At 39.4% G+C, this 19,866-nt stretch overlaps 1 protein-coding gene across 1 annotated transcript in view; it reads left to right on the top strand.

Annotated features, from left to right (window-relative positions):
* abtb3b (ankyrin repeat and BTB domain containing 3b) overlaps window positions 1-19,866 on the top strand; it is an 83,152-nt gene extending 63,286 nt beyond the window's left edge. Inside the window, exons 3-17 of the mRNA XM_015000905.2 lie at window positions 2,307-2,511; window positions 7,454-7,606; window positions 7,849-8,014; window positions 8,651-8,740; window positions 12,332-12,433; window positions 14,035-14,128; window positions 14,362-14,497; window positions 14,904-15,124; window positions 15,241-15,419; window positions 16,101-16,206; window positions 16,696-16,798; window positions 17,013-17,094; window positions 17,395-17,463; window positions 17,602-17,715; window positions 17,862-19,866. Coding sequence (XP_014856391.2) covers window positions 2,307-2,511; window positions 7,454-7,606; window positions 7,849-8,014; window positions 8,651-8,740; window positions 12,332-12,433; window positions 14,035-14,128; window positions 14,362-14,497; window positions 14,904-15,124; window positions 15,241-15,419; window positions 16,101-16,206; window positions 16,696-16,798; window positions 17,013-17,094; window positions 17,395-17,463; window positions 17,602-17,715; window positions 17,862-18,071 — 2,030 coding nt within the window. The 3' untranslated portion in view covers window positions 18,072-19,866. The remainder of the gene's footprint in view (window positions 1-2,306; window positions 2,512-7,453; window positions 7,607-7,848; window positions 8,015-8,650; window positions 8,741-12,331; window positions 12,434-14,034; window positions 14,129-14,361; window positions 14,498-14,903; window positions 15,125-15,240; window positions 15,420-16,100; window positions 16,207-16,695; window positions 16,799-17,012; window positions 17,095-17,394; window positions 17,464-17,601; window positions 17,716-17,861) is intronic.

A 19,866-nucleotide genomic window follows, 5' to 3' on the forward strand; every position in this document is an offset into this window, starting at 1 on the left:
TTACTTTTAGAGAATTTCTTTTGTTGTTATTGAAAAGGCACTAATAAAAGGCAACTGGAATCAAGACATCAGCTGCATGATCTTCTTCTCCTCATGGTGAATTAATAACATTTTAGAGGCTTTGAGGTGCACGCATCTATTGATGATTTATATTGTTGATCTGAAAGACGTACAAATTATAACAAAAGTATTCACACGCCTTTAAACTTTCCATATTCTCTTTTTAAAACGGCAAACTTCTATGTGTTTTATGTGGTAGACCGACACAAACAATTTTCCATTGGCAAACAAAATTTGATTTGAAAAAGAAAATCTGAAAAACGTGCTCTGCATTGGTATTTTATTCCTCCCCCCCATCGGTCATTACTCAACATTCATTATTCAAGTACAGCTGCCAGTTGCTTAGCTTATGTTTGCAACTTTTGCAAGTTTTGCATTCTTTTTGCAAATTAGTTGGACAGAATACATCCAGGAACATTAATTAATTAATTGCCACAAATTCACTCAGCTCAAGTCTGGACCTTGACTGGAACTTACTAAAACTGGAATATGTTTTAATCTAAACCTTTCCATTGAGCAGTTAAGCCCAATGTATTTATTTACTTTTATTAAACCAATAGTTTGTTAATCATCATAGCCAGGCAACTTGCTTTATTACATCAAAAGGTAGTAAAGCTATTGATGGGGATTGTGGCTAGCTACAGTTAGCTTTCATTCAACTTTAGCCTTATCTTGCCAGATTACGTCTAGTACAGAATAAATGGAGTTCAATACGAATCACCGACACGCTTTATATTTCTATCTTAAAAAAAAAAAAAAAAAAAAAAAAATATATATATATATATATATATATATATATATATATATATATATATATATATATATACATATATATATATATAATTTTTTTATTTTTTTTTGATTAACTTTCACTTCACATGTATGTGCTTATTTGTACTGACCCATGACAAAAAAATATTAGACAAAAACTGGATAAAGTGTGGATGAATGAATATTGTTGCAATGCATTGTATTTATTTATTTATTTATTTATCTATTTTTAAACCGAACTAAAATCCTAACAGCGTCCTGACCGTCCCATCTCCTCTACCTGTATAACAAACTCCACAGACCGGCATAAATAAGGAATGACAAGCAGCTGAGTCACCAGATCTCACAGAGCTATGTTACTCGCTGTAAAATTAAGACGGAGATGAAGCAAGGAGCTTACTTTTTTTTTCTTTTTGCATGGGAAGCGCCCGTCTCTGTTCCGCTGTCTGCAGCTCACTGCATCGCAGGATGATATCCAGCACGTTCCTCTATCAGCACAGCAGCAGTCTTCCCAAAGGACGGCTCAGAGATTGACTTCATTGCATGAATGCGCCTCCCTCATTCAGGCATCCTTTTCACACTTGCCTCACACATTGTCGAGGCTAAATGGAGTCTTGGCACGCTATAAAGGGTGCAATTTTAATGCTAAACAAACCGCTTTGTCTTTTGAAATTACTGTTTTGTCCAGGCTCCTTTGCATAGGCGCAGAACCTGTGCCTTGTGTCAGAGCGTCCTGAGTGATTCATCACAGTACGTGTTTTTCTAATGTATATATTTACCTTCCGTGCTTCTGAATGTTATTACATTTCCTTGGGCTGAGGGTCCGGGACAGGAAGGAGAAGCAACGGAAACCTGACTGGATTCGGCGAAATGGGATTTGAGTTCACGCTGTAATAATACAGGACATATTCAATAAGGCTGAATAACTGAGGTGCCACAGTCATCATGTTTTCATGAAAGGAATGGCCTGTGTGTGAAAGGATCCTTTAATTCGTTCCTCTCCTTCTGATGAACTTTGCTTGCTGCAGAACGACAAATCAATCTTGCATTTAGTAGGAGCAAAACTGTGCTGAACTGAGCTCTTAACATCAAGTGTTAGTTTTTAAATTTGAATATAAGCTTTGCAGATTATGCAGGAGATTCAGCTTAGAATAACCCCTGTTTATCTTTGAATGTTTTCATCTTATGTGGTGCTATGGCGGCTGTAATATTTTTCCAAATGTCTTCTGTACATTACAAAAGAAAAGGATGAATGTTGTCTTTCTCCACACTGTGAAATGTGGAAACTCAATTTTCCCTGAGAGATCTTGGAAGGTCAGGTGAAATGAACAAATTCTGTTCATAATGTCTTTTTAAAGGCCGTGTTTCTCAATGCCTACTTTCTTCTGTCTTATCTAATGATTGTGCTCATAAATCCCTTTCTCACTGCTCTCCTGTTTACCTGTGTTTTGTCTTTTTTTTTTTTTTTTGTACAGGCGACCTGGTATCCAGAGCCATGCACCACCTTCAGCCGCTGTACATGAAGAATCACAGCAACGGGACGCCGCTTCACCACAAGAGCTGCATGATTCACTGGGCACCCGAAGCCATCTACACACTGTGCTACTTTATGCACTGCCCTCACATGGAGTGGGAAAACCCCAATGTTGAGCCGTCAAAGGTTACCTTACAAATAGAGAGGTGAGACACAAACTTGATTAAATGCAGGTTTTCTTTTCAAAACTGAAAGAAAGGTTACAGAGCAAAATAAAGGGAAAGAAAGAGATTGAATTTTTCAGTATTTGTGCAACTGCCTCAAACCAAAATGGATTTTGAAACCTTTCCACATTACTGCATTGCAACCACAAACTTAAATGTATTTTATTAGCAAACTATCTGACAGACCTACACGTTATAGCACATACTTTTAATTAAAAAACAACAACACAGCTCTATTTTGAAAGAGTGGCAAAGTCTTATTACAACGTTCAAACATTCAGATCGTCTGTTTTCAGATGCTAGTATGGTTGCAAAGCGTATCTAACCATGCAGTAACCGTGTCTGCTTATACAGTTTTACTTAATGAAAATCCGACTAAATCTTCAGAATCAAAGTTATTTTCACATTTTTCAGTTTTATAACATTTTAAAATCTGGTGGATTTTAGAAGATTAAAAGACATTTTTAGACCAAAGTAAAAAAAAAACAACAACAACAAAAAACTAATAATAATAATAATAATAATAATAATAATAATAATAATAATAATGATAATAATAAAACGCTTGTCTTTATTTCTTTTTCTTCTTCACTGAAGTGTACTGAAGTTGCACCGTAACGTTTTATGACGTAAAGGATGGAGCTGAATGCAGGACAGTCCTATTAGAAAACCCTGTTAGAGGATGCAAAAAAGACTGATGAGGGGCAGAGTCTGAGCTTCTAGCAAGGCCCCAATCCTAAACATACTGATAGAGCTGATCAAACCTAGATTAAAGCATCTTTGTATGCTTTTATCCAGGCCCAATTCTACTGGAGAACCTGTGGCAAGAATTTATCCAGTCTGGCTGAACTCGTGCTGTTTTGCAAAGAAGTACAGGTTAAAGCTACCCACAAAAACATGGCTCTGAAGACAGGGTAGCAAAATAAAACCATACTTTCTAAATGTTAAAAAAAGAGAGAAAACATATGATTTTTTTTATATATATAATTCACGTCATGTTCAATACATCAAATGAATCACATTCATCTGATGTAATTCATTGCATCAAATGAATTGTATTTACTACTTATGTGTTTGTATTGCACACGCTGCAATTAAAACCATTGTTGCTCCACCGGCTTTCTGATAAGGCTGTTAAAATGCAGGTACTTCTGCTTTGATTTCTATTGCTTTTAAATGAACCAGTGTTAGATTCTTAGGAACTATTGTCCCAAGGCAATTATCTAAGAGAGAAACAAACAAACCCAAAATATGCAATGTTAAACTCAGACCATAAATAATATAGCATTGATTAGTTTTCAGGCTGCAAAAGACAGCTAAAAAAAAAAAAAACTGGTTTACAGGCACAAAGATACAAATATAAGTTGTGAAAGATGGTTTTGCTTTTAATGAAGCAAAAACCCTTAAAAGCAGCATCACAGAACAAGCCAAAAAAAAAAAAAAAAGGAAAGCAGAAGTGTCTGGTATTGATTATTCCTTTCGAGACTTTCACCTTGCCATCCTCTTAAGGGAAGTCAAAAATATTGCCTTTTTTACTGTCCTCTGCATCAACAATAAAGAGACACTTTATGAAACCTGTGACGAAGGGTTGAAATTCCCTGCGGACGTCCAAGATTTAGTCTCTCGTCTGTCCTTTTTACCCCATATTACAGGCGCAGCTCCATCAGAGCTGGAGAGATCATTCTGCTGCAATTGTACACCTCTGCAGACGTGTCTCTTTATTGCGTTTCTGGTCCTCTGAGCTTAACTCTTAAATGGCACACCAAGGGTTTTGATCGGGACCTGGGCTTTATAAAAGTACACTGTCAATGTGCTGGGCAGAAAAAGAAAAGAGTACTCTGGGTTAGTATCGGGCTTGTCGGAGTAACTGAACCTTTGGGAGTCGTTTTTTGTTTAAATGACATCAGGATTAGGTCAGGATTTCATTGGTGTTAATTCACACCTCATTCCTCGTGTGGGAAATGGACAAAAAGAGTTCTTGTATATCTAAGAGTTTGAACACGTGAAGCAAATTTTTTGCTGATTTTATGAGGTGTTCCTTTTTGTTCCCTTCACACACTTTGTGCTCATAGTTTCCTGAACCTCTGCTGATGGTTTCCCTCAGTTAAAAACAGAGCTGACAGCTGAGCCTGAATACTCCTCCTCCGGGGCTTGAATTCAGACTTTTTCACCTGCAATGGAGCGGTTTATCAGCTAATGCGAGTCCCAGGTGAACGGCCTATGTGTGGATTGACTCGGTTTGCTGCCTTTCCGTACATTGAATTCAACCCTTTGGAGCATGGTGTTAGAAAATAAAACATGTTTCCACAAGACATTTCTTGTTCTTATTGCTCAGAAAGCAAGACCTCAGGTTGTTTAGTCCATTGGTTTTGTTCATCTTTCTGTCGATTGTCCTCTTTCTTAATCAAGATTGAGTCACAAGGTGCATTAGCTTTGTGAGGAAACCCCAGATATTCCTCTCCCCAACCACACTCTTCAGCACATTCTGGGCGATCCCACAGTGTTCCACGACAAAAAGGGACATAAATGCACATATAAAGTCCCACCTGCGTATTCTGGTCTTCCCAGGAGTCTCCGTCAAGTTGGACATGCCTAGAAAGCCTCCACAGGCAGACACCCAGGAGGCATCCTGATTAGATGCCTGTGGCAACTCAAGAGGCTCCTATTGATGCAGAGAATCAGTAGTTCGACTCCAAGCTGCCCCCGGATACCCCCCGGCTCTTTCTCCACCATGGCAGTCCTCACCAGTACCGCAGAGGAATCACCAGTCTGTCTCCCATCATCATTTGTGAACAAAACAGAGAGATACTTCAACTCCTCCACTGTACACATACATAAACTTTACTCTGTACATCCCCTGCCTGTCGATGAGGCTGCTTTAAGAAAGTCTGTGAAACCAGTAAGGTCACATGGCTGAAGGTCAAACTCCTTTTGAAGTTCGTAAATGAAAGGAGTTTGCTGCTCTTAGCTTATCTTGCTCTTGATTAGCTCAGAGATGAGGAGCTAATTTTACTGACAGCTTAACGCTGAGTGCGTATCAAAGAGAGTTTAGGCATTAATTCACCCACAGTGAAGTAATATACCAATCAATAAATCCCAGAGAAGTGGAACCCAAGTTTCCCCATTTAGTCAAGAAGATCTATAAGAAAGAAGATGACCACTGATGTGATGAGATGCTTCCTCTTAAATGTCAAATTCATGCAAAGAAAATGACAGAACACCCTCAGGGGGTATAAATAAATTTAAATCTTAACATTTTGGGCAAAACCTTTATGCGGAATAGTTTTTGAAAGATTAAAGCCTCTTTTAGCGGATAATAAAAAATTTAAAGGCACGTGGAGCCTTTGTTTACAGAGCGAGCCGGGGTCAAGTGGCAGCTGGACCCACCGGTGGGTCCGTCGGGTTCTAGGGGTTAAGACTTTACCTTGAACAAACTGTGCTCTTTTTTTTTTTTTTTTTTTTTGCATAGTTACACATACAACAGATGACTAGCCTGGTAAAGAAATAAAAACAGCCTCTTGTTCTATGCTTTGCTTTGCACAGACGGTCTGGAGGCCTGGCCGTTGAGAAACACTTGATGGAGGCGTGAACTCTGTTGAGGTTTTAAATTTTACCCGGTCGCTAACATTTGGCCGCGGTGTACGTGGCGCGCCAGCTCAATGAAGCTCACCGGAAATTGCGTGCGCTGTGAACAACCCCAAAGGGGAGTGAGGCCACGGCGTCTTTGCCAGCAGCGAAATGTCTTACGCATTCATCTTGTTCCAACTTTAATTGCTCAACATTTGGAAGTGTGACCGACATGGAACGACTGGCTTCGTCCACCTCTTTCACTACAAACTACAACTACAGGCAGAAGATGGAAATCTTCTTCGGTTAATCATCACAAGAGCTTTTCAGAAGCAGGCAGGGAGCCAAAATAAGAAGATAGTAATTTTCTTCACTTTTATAGTTAATGCATCATGCCCATTAGGAGAACAAACCCTCAGGAGTAAATGTTGGACATTTTCTGTTACGACTGGCATTTAAGAACTGGGTTTTCTAATTTATAAAGGCCACTATATGCATTAAGACAAACTTTACACCTTCACTTGCTGCCTTTCCAGTATGAGCCTGAGACAACAAATTGAGAAGCATTCACCGGTGACCTTGTTCAGCATGTGTACATTTTGGCTGTTTATTTAAAACAAAAAGGTCGAGATGATTTGGAATAAATCTGAGGGTTATTTGGGTTTTGGGGCCACAGAGACTTTGCCTTATCCAGCCCAGACTGTGGTTTTCTTCTGTGCTGTAGTCTGGCTTTAAATGTCTGCCACACTCTCTCAAGCTTTTCAGCGAAAGCCCTTATGTCTGGATGAACTGTGTGATGGATTCCTCCCGCTCCTGTGCGAGTGCCACTGTATGTTTAAGAAAATATCACTGCACCTTCAGTTTACCTCCAGCAGGCACTGGGATCTCATAAATAATGTATGTTAACACGCAGCAACTCCATGCATCATGTTTGCAAAGAGCCCCATAAAAGTGATAAGGAAAGAAATGATAATGTGTGATGGATGGCTTCCCACGAATGTTATAGTTTCAAGATGTCTTTCAGTGCCATAGAGAGACGGTCTGTCTATGGCACTGTTGTACTTAAGTATATATATCTATATATATCTGCTCCAGCGTAGATGTTTCTTTTAATTGCAAAATATTTATGTTACATGGTGACATCTGAGTTATATTTGCTCACATCCAACATATCTTCGGTTTCTGCAGAGTTCATCCTCTCCTTAAGCATCCACTGCACCAGGCAAAATATCTCATGCAAAAATTCTGTGTGAGGCAGATTTTCCTGGTCAGAGCTGAGGTACAAATAGTTCTCAGTCTGACTGAAGTTCACTCCTTCCGTGATGTTCAGAATATGTGCTTCTCTCTCCCCCTACAGGCCGTTCATGGTGCTGCCGCCTCTCATGGAGTGGGTGCGAGTGGCCGTGGTCCACACTGAGCACAGGCGGAGCTTCTCGGTGGACAGCGACGATGTTCGGCAGGCCGCCAGGCTGCTTCTGCCCGGAGTGGACTGTGAGCCGCGCCAGCTCCGGTAGGGCAGAGAAAACCGTCCCTGCCTTCAGGCTTCAGAGTGTGTGTTGCAAATAACCCCGCAATCTAACCGCTTCTTATACAATTGTAATTTCCCCCTTTTCATTTTGAAGGTAAAAAGAAAAAAGAAATGTCTCCTTAAATGTCACATTTAAGGAGACAGTAGTCATACCCCTAAGCTTGCGCTAAGTCATACCCCTAAGCTTGCGCTAATAATCTGTGTGGGTGTGCTTTGCCCTTCAGAACGGATGATTGCTTCTGTGCCTCAAGGAAACTAGATGCTGCCTCTGCTGAGGCAAAGTTCCTGCAGGACTTGGGCTTCCGTATGCTCAGCTGTGGACGCACAGACCTGGTAAAGCAGGCCGTCAACCTGCTCGGGCCAGATGGAATCAACAGCATGAATGAGCAGGTTAGGGACACAGTCAACATATTTAATAATGCATAGCCTAGTGTATCTGCACCCAAATGCACACACACACACATACGCACGCACACACACAGCCTGTGGAAGGACATGTTTTGTTGGCTTTGTAAACTGCGGCTGCCTCACCCTGTGAGAAAAAAGCAGCAGCACGTATTAAATCTTCTTCTGGCTTGTTTTTTCCTGCAGCTCTCCTGCCAAGCCACTCCGCATTATATCATGACTACTGACCTGCTGGGCAGTAAATCATCTGGGGAATACTGCAAGTGAAACTCCAGAGTTTCCATGAGAAAACTTAACACACTGTCAAGGGCTTAAACTTTTCAAAACAAGAATCTTGAACTCCAGGTTCACTGGGACTGGCCTTCCACTGTAGACGGCCCTGAGGAAATATTGATGCATTTGATATTGAGTGGATGCAAGTAAAAAAAAAAAAAAATCAACGAGCCTGGAGGTTTTAAGGATTTAAGCTTAGGACAGGCAACAGTTTGACTATGTGCTTTTTTTTTCCTTTTAGAAAATGTGTGGTAAGGTTTGATCTTCCCACATAAATATAGCAGGAGAATTTAATATTTATAGGAATCATGGCTCATGTAGTCTTCCTGTGTGTCATTGCTTGTGTAGGGGATGACCCCGCTGATGTACGCTTGCGTTCGTGGAGACGAGGCCATGGTACAGATGCTACTGGACGCAGGGGCTGACATTAACAGTGAGGTAAGTGCTTAAAAACAGAAAAAAATACCACCAAATGATTCAGGTTTTACAAATTAAAGTCAGCACTTAAAAAAAAAAAAAAAACGATTGACATTAGAGATGTCTCGATCAGAATGTTTTTGTGCTGATCCAAGCCAGTTAGGAAAAAATCTTTGTAATAATTATGCTTGAAAACTCACTGGATCCAAAGTGCAGTAAAATAACACTAAATGTCATCAGCGTTACATTAATACGGTGATTGTGTCCCACCAATGATGCTCCAGACTCTGCAGTGTTGATGTTTTTCGACAGCAACAAATACGGCTGCCTCTCAGTAAATTTCAATATCATGAAAAATATGAATTGAGTTCAGTTGATTAATTTTTATTAAAGATAATATTGAGTTGGGGCAGGAAGGGAGGAAGTATCCCTGAAAACTGCCCCCGCCCCCAGAGTATATAATGCATAGTCTGATTATGGTTTTACTTTTTGAATTGATATGACTCATCATTCATTTCACTTAGAACATGCTCCATGGTTTGACTTATTCAAGGAAAGACAATATAGAAAAAGAAAGAAAGAAAAAAAAAACTTCTTTGTGCTGGCTCACAAAGCTTGCGCTTCGCTTTGCTTCATAAAATTTAATGCCTGGTTTTTCAGCTGCTCTCTGCTCATCTCTCCCCCCACAGGGACACACAGTGCAGAGCAGGAGACATCACACCAACAGGCAGAGCAGCAGCAGCAGCTGATAAAGTGAACACTTTGTAAAGGACGACAGAAATAAGTTACGAGGAAAGCTCAGATTTATCCAATAAACAAAGTAATAAAGGTGGCCTACAAGCCTTGTCAGTCATGCACAGCAAAATACCCAAGGATTTTTTTTTAAATACTGCCCATGCAGATTTGTTCACGTGTGCTATTGGACCAATATGAAAATCACAAACACAGACTCTCTTACTGATGACTTAGAAAGGCTTGGACTGGATTTTCAAGTGCGAAATACTTAGATTAATGTGTTAGATTTATTGACTTAACCATGAAAATGCCAAGAAAAGACCTGTGAAGAATTGTATTAATTTCATAGCTGAAAAATAATTACTACTACTACTACTAATAATAATAATAATAATAATAATAATAATAATAATACTGTATTGTTAAATTAGGAGAAAACTAAACATGCTGTCCCTCATCTCCTCATGTTCTTTCCCATTTGTTGTCGCGTCTCATGAATCACGACTTCACTCAAACGGTCAATGAAACCCGCTGTGAGCATTAAGAGTGGGGACTGAGACTGTGAGGCTGACTGTGGAGTCACGTTTTTTTGTTTTTTTTTTTACTCTGTCAGGGCAGCAAAGGATAATCTGCATTTGTAAAAGAAATTTGTCAGAGTGATCAGAGATTCCAGGTAAAATTCTTTGACTTGTTCATCCATTTAAAGCCTCGTGATTTAGATCTTTGCAGCATTTTCACATCCCATTTGCCAGACTTGCTTCGCAGCCAGTTGCATTTAGTACAACTTATAAATTTCATCCATTTATATTTTACCACTAACGGCTGATCAAAGCTAGTGTGATTTACCAACAGTTTATTCAAACAGACTAGAATTTGCTGTGAATTTCTAATAGACTCAAGTCGATCTAAGAAGGACTCCTACTAATGATTAGGCATCATTGACACTGGGAAGACTAATAGCCAGCCTGAATATCACCATATCAATGCTTAGATCCCCAATTGCTTGGAAAGGTACAAATAGGTACAAGCTATTAAACATAGTCATAAAGCTGGCAGTTAAAGACCGAACATGTATTAAGCTTCCCGCTGTGCCTGTCTTTTGAAGCCGACTGCCCCAGTTTGCTGTCCCACGTGCCTCATAGGTTTTTGTGCTCTTGCCATCAGTTCCAATAGGCACTTCTGGGCAAACAGTGATGTGGGTAGTACAGTAACATCAAAACAATAAAGCATTCTCACTGACTTGTGTAACTAGGCCGACGACCACACAGCAATAACTGCTGTCTTAATGAAATCGTATGTGATGTATTAAAGAGCTGTATCGATCTTCTGAGGATGTGTAAAAGTTAATGATTGTTATTATGTCTGAGCATGATGTAACTACAGCTTGAGAGTTAATTGGTTGAACTTGTGCAGTGTAATCGTGTGGATAATTGCTTCGTGAACAGAGGAAAGAATGAACTGTTATCAGGAATAATGTAATTCAGAGAAAGACTGTTGGTGTTGTGTACCTCCAGATTGCACTTTGGGAAGTCCCATTAATGTGCAGAATAGCTGCTGTGTCACTGGTTTAACTGAGGGTTAGTAAAGCAGAGTTGGGAAAAACCTCCAGTGAGAAATTCATGGAGGCTTTTTCTTCCCGACACAATGGAACATACGAATTTCCATCATATTTTATTTTTTATTTTTTGGGAAAAATCTTCAATTATTCTCCCAATTAAACCTGGTTCTTTCTAGATTTCAAGGTGTGAATCATAAATACATATGTATTTTAACTCGGTACTAAATCCACAGCATACAAATAAAATTGTGTGTATCCATGAAAACAAACAGAATTTTCACTGTAATAAATACATTTAGCATCCTCTTAACAAAGTCTGACACTATTGACTGTCTCCACTAAAGATCCACATTCTTTGCGATAACAACCAGTTGCACCGCTGCTTATTTATTTTGTAAGGACAATACCTCACACAGATATTAAAAGATAAAAGGACACAGCATCTGGTTAGATGGAAAAACTAAAAAAATCTCAGAAATATTACATAATGTTGTCAGCAAATAATTTTGATAAGAATCCTACAGCACATTTATCTTATTGTTTTGTTTGCAACAGCAGCAAAACGTATTTAAAATGAAACAACTGTACTCCTTTTTTATATAATTTGTGTTAGAGAAATTGTAGTCTTTTGCAGCTAACACAGCATGTGTTGTGTTAGACCAATATATTATTATGTGTGTATATTTTCTTACTTGAAACTGAAATGACATACAAAATTAGACCGCCATCATATAAAAGTTCAACTATATCAAGTGTTGTAGTCCAGCACTTCTTGCTACAGCTTTTTACGGTGCCAAAACCTTGTGCCACAAAACTGTGATTTGGTGAAATATTGAATTGGCTTTTTGTTTTTCAGGATTTTTGAGTGTGAGATTGTCCTAGTGTATGAACTCAGCTCATGACTTTTCACCCATGTTCTGATAATGGTGGAAATCGCTGAAATTTCCACGCTTTCCTTTGGTCGGCCTTTCAAAAGAGATGAATTTAGAGGCCCAGCACCTAAACTAACAACAGATCACAGTGAAACCACTTGAACAAGGCCTGACGTCACAAATCAGTCGATTGTGTTCATTAGAAAGTGAACACGAAGGGCACGCTGTCCTCTACAGCCTCGGGGTTTCTGCTTAATTGCTCATGTTTCTCCTGTGAAGCTTCCTGTCTCCCCTCTGTCCTCCCTGCCGCTGCTTGTCTTGTGTTCTGTTGTCCATGAAGTAGTTTTAATGGCTCCGTATCTCTCTCCCCTCCATTCCTTCCCATCCCCCTCCATCCCCTAACCCCTTCTGCCTGTCCATCCCACCCTCCTTGTGTCCCTTTCCCAGGTGCCAAACACAGTGCACAAGCACCCCTCAGTCTTTCCCGAAACACGGCAGGCGACGCCCCTCACTTTCGCTGTGTTACATGGACATGTGCCTGTGGTGCAGGTAGTGACACATTCATCTGCGACTCTTTCATCGTGGACCGTTTGTTGTGCTTCAGCATCTGATTGGTCACTGCTGTCATTTCTGCCATCAAATCCTCTCAGAATGTTCAATATTCAAACATTCGAGTGCTGTCTGTGTAATTTAAAACCGAAAGCCTTTTAAATTTTAAAAAAAGGACATTTAAAAAAAGTCACTCGAATCCAGAAGTTCCTGCTACAAGTTTGAACTTTTACACAAATGGTTTCAGGCTGTATTTAGGAAATGGAAAGTGGAAACTCAGCAGCCTAATTAGTATTGAACTCGTTTAACTAATTCACTTTGCCCTAAGTAGACTGTCAGTTGGATTAAGGCATCATTAAATTGTAATGGAAATTATTCCAGGCGTGTGTAATTTGGTGTTCGAGTGCATGAAATAAAGGGAACAATGAAATTTGAAAGGTTATTTCTTAGTAAAGTCCTGAAGTGTACAACTAGATAGAAAAAGACTGAAGGTTCAGTTTTATAAGACGGCCTTACATTTTCCATCAATACTTTTATATTTTCCTTATAAACTGAAACTTTCAGAGTTATAGTTCCCAGATGTATATTTATTTGTAAATGTCAATTTTTTTTCAACCGGTGTAAAAAATGTCAGCCTGTGTTTCAGGAGCTGAAAAAACCCTGTCTTCTTACATTATAATACATTTTCCAGGCTTAGTTCATCAGAACAGAAACAGTTCTGATGAACTGATTGGTCTTCACTCAGGCAGTTTAAAAAAAAAAAAGCATAAGAGTCTGATAATCACAGTACAAATAAACTGTAGTGTAAAAGCCTCTGAGAGCATCAGTAAGACCAAGGCTGCAGGCCCATGGTAACTCTAGAGGAGCTGCAGAAACCCAGAGCTCAGGTGGGAAAATCATTTCACAGGATATCTATTTGTTGTTCCACAAAGCTGGACTTTTTTTTTAATGGGACAGTAATAAGATATGTTGAGATTTCTGGGAAGATGGATGGAGCTAAAAACAGGTAAACTATTGGAGGTAACCTGTTAGAAACTGCTAAATACTTGAGACTGATATTCAACAAAACGGTAACAGTAAGAGCTAGACTGGGATTGTTTAGCTCAAAGCATACAGAGTGCATAGACAAGTCAAAGTTCAGACCTAAATGCAACTTTGAATTTGTGGCAGGATTTGGTATTTGATGCCGTCCATCCAATATTAATGGGATTTAGCTACTCTGCAAATAAGAGTCAATAAATACTTCACTGTCCGGATTTCTAAAGCTGGTAGAGATATACTCCATAAAGTCTTTCTGCTGTGATTGCAAGTGGTTCTGCATTGATTTAAGAAGGGTAAAAACAAATGCACTCTTTTCAGATTTTAATGTCAAAAAAAAAAAAAAGACAGAAAGTGAAACCCATTCATCTGTTTCCTTCCACTCTTTAGCGCGTTTTTTTTTTTTTTTTCTCATAAAAAATTATAAAATACATTTAAACTTGTGGATGTAAAATAAAAAAAGTCAAACTCTGGAAAAGTAACCGTCTGATTCCTGCCACCCAATCTATTTATTTTTTTCTTTTGCATCCCCATCATTTTCATGCCTGTGTGTCCGCCTGCAGCTGCTGCTGGATGCCAAAGCTAACGTGGAGGGCTCCCTGCAGGACGGGATGGAGAACTACACAGAGACCCCGCTGCAGCTGGCAGCCGCTGCAGGTACAAGCACACAGGCTCTCTCTCTCAAACCCATCTCCAGATGCTGTTCCCAGCAGGAGGCCGTCTACATGCAGCCCAACACAACACCTGACTGTCAGTGTGGTCACTGGCAGAGCTCCCTCGTTAGAGGATAATTTGATCTAGAGGCAGGGAGAAAAATAATGACTTTCTATTTCTCTTTCTTGTAAAATGTTGTGTGTGCTGTGACTCAATTGGTGGTTGTTCATGTGCAGGCAACTTTGAGCTGGTGAGCTTGCTGCTGGAGCGCGGTGCCGACCCCATGGTGGGAACCATGTACCGTAACGGGATTTCTACTGCGCCGCAGGGAGACATGAACTCCTACAGCCTGGCTGCAGCTCACGGGCACAGGTAGCCGACACATGTCCATGTTCAGTCAGCAGGCAGCAATGTACTGGCTTTGCTCAGTTCATGCTTTATTCAGAATGTAATCTGGATTATGCACAGAATAAAGATAGCATATCCCAATAAGTCAAATTGCTCATTTCGTGATATGATTTGAGTTTTTTATAAATTAATTTGCATTGATTTTGTTGTCATTCCTCTCCAAAGAGTTTTATTTTGGTGAGCAGTGACTGTAATGTACTTTTAAAAGCATCCATTTTATCTTCTTGCATTGTTTGTATTATAAACAGAGCAGGTAAAAAAAAAAATCCTCCCTAACGCAGTTAATCAAGTCTTGAAGTGTGTGTCGACCATTCAGATATAACTTCAGTTTTTGTGTTTTGTTTTTTTTTTTTGTTGTTTTTGCTTCCAGAAATGTGTTTCGTAGGTTGTTATCTCACACGGATAAAGGAAAAGGTGATGTATTGTCCTTGGAAGAGATTCTGGCTGAAGGTTCAGAGCTAGAAAGCAGAAGTTCATCTCAGGTTGACCTCATCCGAAGTGGAAAGGCCAAACTTAAAGCTCTAAAAGAAGCCATGTACCACAGTGCCGAGCATGGGCACGTCGACATCACCATAGATATTCGGAGCCTTGGTAGGTTTCTGTTCATACCATTTTTTTTTTTTTTGTGTGTGTGTACAGTATGCAGCATATACACCATCTTTGTGCAGAAACTTTCGTGGTTAAGGTTTTTCTGAACTGGTTCTCAGGCGTCCCGTGGACATTACACACTTGGGTCGAGTCTCTGCGTACATGTTTCCAGCAGCACCGCCGACCTCTGATCCAGGGTCTTTTGAAAGAGTTCAGCTGCATTGAGGAAGAGGAGTACACAGAGGAGCTCATCACACATGGTCTGCCTCTGATGTTTCAGATCCTCAGAGCCAGCAAGGTACTTCAAGAGTTGATGATTTCCGGAATACATTAGGTTTCAGGGTTATCCAATGGCAATTCTTTTTTTCTCCATACGATGTTGTTTTTATTTGGATATGTCAGCACCGTTGTCTGATTTTTGAGAAATTTCTTCTCATATGAAACACAATCTATAGTAAATTGTATTTTCTGGTTGCAACATGGCAAAATGTGTAAAAGTTCAAGGGCTCTCAATACCCAAAGCGCTCCGTCCTTTTGTCTGTCCGAGCTTGTGGTTGTTGGAGTTTTTGCCTGGTAATAAATGCTTGTTGCTGTCTCCAGTGAGCATGAGCAGACTGTCTATGCATGCAGGTTCTGTAGTGTAGCTGACCGTTCCACGCACACAACCACATTAAAAACACAAATCCTAATGCCTAAGTGGAAATTTGTGCAGGACTGAAAAAGGCTGGGTGGTTTTTCCAGTGCTCTTCTTTCTCAAGCGCTTGCATTTGCCCGAGGTGTCGCTCTGTTTTTCATTACAGTAACGTGGGTGTTAGAAATAGGTCTGATATTCATCTAGTTCTTTCCAAAGATATGATGTAACTGTGACCATGAGGCTTAATGAACAGTCTGCTCGAACATAGAGAGAGGTGTACAAGTTAAAGTCGCCTCCCTGTGCGGTGGGCTAACCTCTTTTGTCAATCTGCTTATGTGTCGCCAGAATGAAGTGATTAGCCAGCAGCTGTCTGCAATCTTCACTCAGTGCTATGGTCCTTATCCCATCCCCAAACTGACAGAGATCAAGAGGAAACAGACATCACGACTGGGTAAACATCTCTCTTAAGCAGTTTTATTATTTAAAGAGGACTTTTTATGCAACATTGTATTTTTTACTTTTATTTTTTCACATTTTTGTATTTCCTTTTGGGTCTTTAGCGCTTCAAGAAATATTCCAAGCGCTATAAATCACACCCAGCTGCTTTATGGCAATAACTAAATGTTTGTTTTTTTTGGTATCTGGAAAATGAGCCGCTTCAAAAGCCTCCTGACTTTTAAGTCACAATTGGTCAGCACTGCCCCTCCCCAGTGACCCCAGCAGAGCTTGAGCGCCATTGGTTTCAGCTGGTTTTACTGCTGTATGCGCTGTACAATGGCTGCGACTGTAAATCACATAACACCACCTAGTGCTCTAGACTAGAACAGAAATGTTGATTTAAATCTTCCCTGACGGGTATTGTATCTACTTGATTTTTTTTTTCTCAAACTGATAATAATAATAATAATAATAATAACATTTATGTTTACGTGTTCTTCAGATCCTCACTTCCTGAACAATAAGGAGATGTCTGATGTGACCTTTTTGGTTGAGGGGAAACCCTTTTATGCCCACAAAGTTCTGCTCTTCACAGCATCCAACAGGTACTATTACCCTTTTCAGTCTTGCTATTTTCAGATCAGATCGTTCTAAAGGCAAGAACTCTGTGTGGTTCAGCCTCGCTTTAAACAAACAAACAAAGAAAAAAAAATGCAAATTTGCTATTTTGTGAATCAAAACCAATGCTGCATGTATCAAGCTCATATTTCAAAGCTCTAATTTTGCTGTGTTTTTACTCTTTTGTTTTTTTTTTTCAAGATTTAAAACTCTTCTAGCAAACAGACCTTGTGGCGAAAATACTTGCATTGAAATCAGCAACGTCAAATATCATATCTTCCAGGTATGTAAATACTAACCTTAAAAGTGTTCCTATGTATGTGCGACGTATAGTAATAAAACCTCCGCAGTGAAAATGTTACATATTAAGATAAATTTATGCATGCTTCCTCACTAAGATTTAGACGAATGCCCCTTAGCAGGCTGTGTGTGTAGCTGTGAGGATGCTGCACACACACACACAAAAAAAACCCTATTCAAATAATCTCAGATTTACACCTCCGATGTCAATATCCTTGGTATTTATCCTGCTATCTATATACTTACGCTTTGTGTTTGTTCTGAATGTAACTGTGTCTGGCAGCTGGTAATGCAGTATCTTTACTTCGGAGGAACAGACGCTCTGCACATCAGGAGCACAGATATTATGGAGGTTAGATGAACAATAAATCTTTGACCGCTACCCTGTAATGTACTATGAGAAATTCCACTCCCTCAGCTGCTAAACTTTTCAAGCGAAAATCAATTTAGGTAGCATTAATCAGGTTTAATGTCATTGGCTTCTTCCCAGCTGTTGTCTGCAGCCAAGTTCTTCCAGCTGGAAGCTCTACAGAGGCACTGTGAGATTATCTGCTCCAAGAACATTAACACTGAAACCTGTGTTGAGCTCTACAATCACACAAAGGTAAAAAAAAAAGAAAAAAAAAAAGTTATTTAAAAAGCATGCAATTTAAAACACACCATTTCAAGAATTTTAATGCTTGGAGGAATATTTCTGTCTAAGATAAGCAGTAAATATGATTAAAATTAGGCACTCTTTTCTCATTTCAGTTTCTTGATGCTCCAGACTTGGCATCCTACATAGAAGGCTTCTTCCTGAAGAACATGGTCATGCTGATTGAGCTGGAGCCGTTCAAACAGCTGCTTTATGACACTCCTCCTGAAAGCCCTGGCAGCGACATCCTGCAGGCCTTGGAGAAAACCCTAGCCATCCGCATCCAGTCCATCCACTTGTCTTCCTCCAAAGGATCAATTGTCTGAACTCTTGTATAGGGATTTTTTTTTTTTTTAATCAAAATTTAAGAACAAATATTTTAATTTAAAGTAGCATTCTTTATTTTTAGCCTAAAATGTAATGCTCGCCGTCAAAACCCGAAACAGAACAAAACATCTTCCTGTGCTCACGCTGAATATATTTTTGCACAAATATCGTTTCCTCCTGCTTCCGTGCTTCTCCTCAAGGTCAAATTTTCTCTCTGCACAGTTTAAACTTGCATGCTCAAGTCTTTCCTCTTTGCTATTGAATTGACTTGAGGCACAAAGCAGGGACTCTATGCAGTGGTCCAGCACTATCTAACAAATGAAGTGCATTCCATAGTAAAAAAAAATCATTTGCACCTCAAAGATGATAGTTACACACTCTTTCCATTGGCTGGAAATGTTAATACACAAGCAGAGAGGAAAGATTCGAGTACAGACTTTAGATGCATGCAGGGAGAAAGTTTGAACGCGAGCTCGGGGAAGCAAAATGGAGGAGGGAAGCTCTGGATACGACTGCATAAATATAGTACGGCTGAGCAAAGCATATTTGCAAGCGAGCGCTAGCTTTTGAGTTTGAGAGAAGAATTTTGGGGGCAAGCATTACAACAGACTGATCATGAGGAATTTTACTCTTACATTTAAAATACATGAACTTATTTTGGAATAACTTCTTTTCAACAAGACCTCCTGATTTTTTTATTTTTTAACCCAAAAGCAGGGATTATTGATAACGAAACGATCAGACACAAAATAAAGCATCTCTGTGAGGGAGATCATTTCCTGTTAAAAAAGGAAATCTGGAAATCACAGATCTACCGTGTTGTGATCTTTCTTCTTCATTACTTGCTAACATGCTTCTTGTTATCTTAGCACAGATGGTAAAAAATAAACAAAAGAGAAAATCTGTTTGTATTGTTGATATATGTCTACTAACACCACTGTCATATTATGTAGTAAACCTCCACTTGCCAATAGCAAATCAAACACACTTATGGCTCAGTAAGCAATTTCTACATAATGTGATAAGCCATCAGAATATCCCTGAATATGAGGACGATTCACTGCCTCATTTTGTGATTGTTTGCTGAATTACTACAACCTGTACAAAGAGGATCATTTGTATATTTGTGAGTCAGATCTGTGCAGATTACTCTGTAAAGCCAAACAAACTGAGCAAAAGACAAAAACCAATGAAAAGACTGAAGAAACGGAACTTATGAAAGAGGGAATTTTATTTCCTCAACAGCTTTGTAAATTTTGTTGATAAAACAGAGATATTGATAATGTAAGTTAATGTATATAGTCACAGATTTTTTTTCTCATGTGTCTTTACTGTTTTACATTGCTGTAAAAAAAAGAGAAATTTGTTCATCTTATGAAGATTAATGTTTAAGTGTTGCATGTTGGAACCTAAGGAGCTGCTTTCACATTTGGGAATTGTCTTTTGTCATTAGCGTGGGTCACTATTAATGTGTCGCAGTGGAAAAATGTCTTTGTTATGTTCCGAGAGGCTGCAGGGATGTTTATTTGAACATTATGCTACAGGGCGTTTTTTTTTTTTTTTTCTTTCTTCCTCCCGGAGAATTTGCTTTTAACTTTATCTGGTGTGGCTCTTTATCTTTAATTCTGTTTGAAGAGCAGTTTTGAGGGCAGCCCTGTTGTTTTTTTTGTTCTCTGCAGCAAAAGGTCAGATCTCAGCTGGTGGTAGGTTTAATGTGAGATCCAGCAGTGTTCATGGCAGTAGGGTCCAAATAGCCTGAAATCTGTGACAAAAATAAAGACGTAAAACACTTCA

Source organism: Poecilia mexicana, unplaced genomic scaffold, assembly GCF_051168715.1.
Source record: "Poecilia mexicana isolate PSO_F unplaced genomic scaffold, ASM5116871v1 scaffold_6, whole genome shotgun sequence".
Lineage (NCBI taxonomy): Eukaryota > Metazoa > Chordata > Actinopteri > Cyprinodontiformes > Poeciliidae > Poecilia > Poecilia mexicana.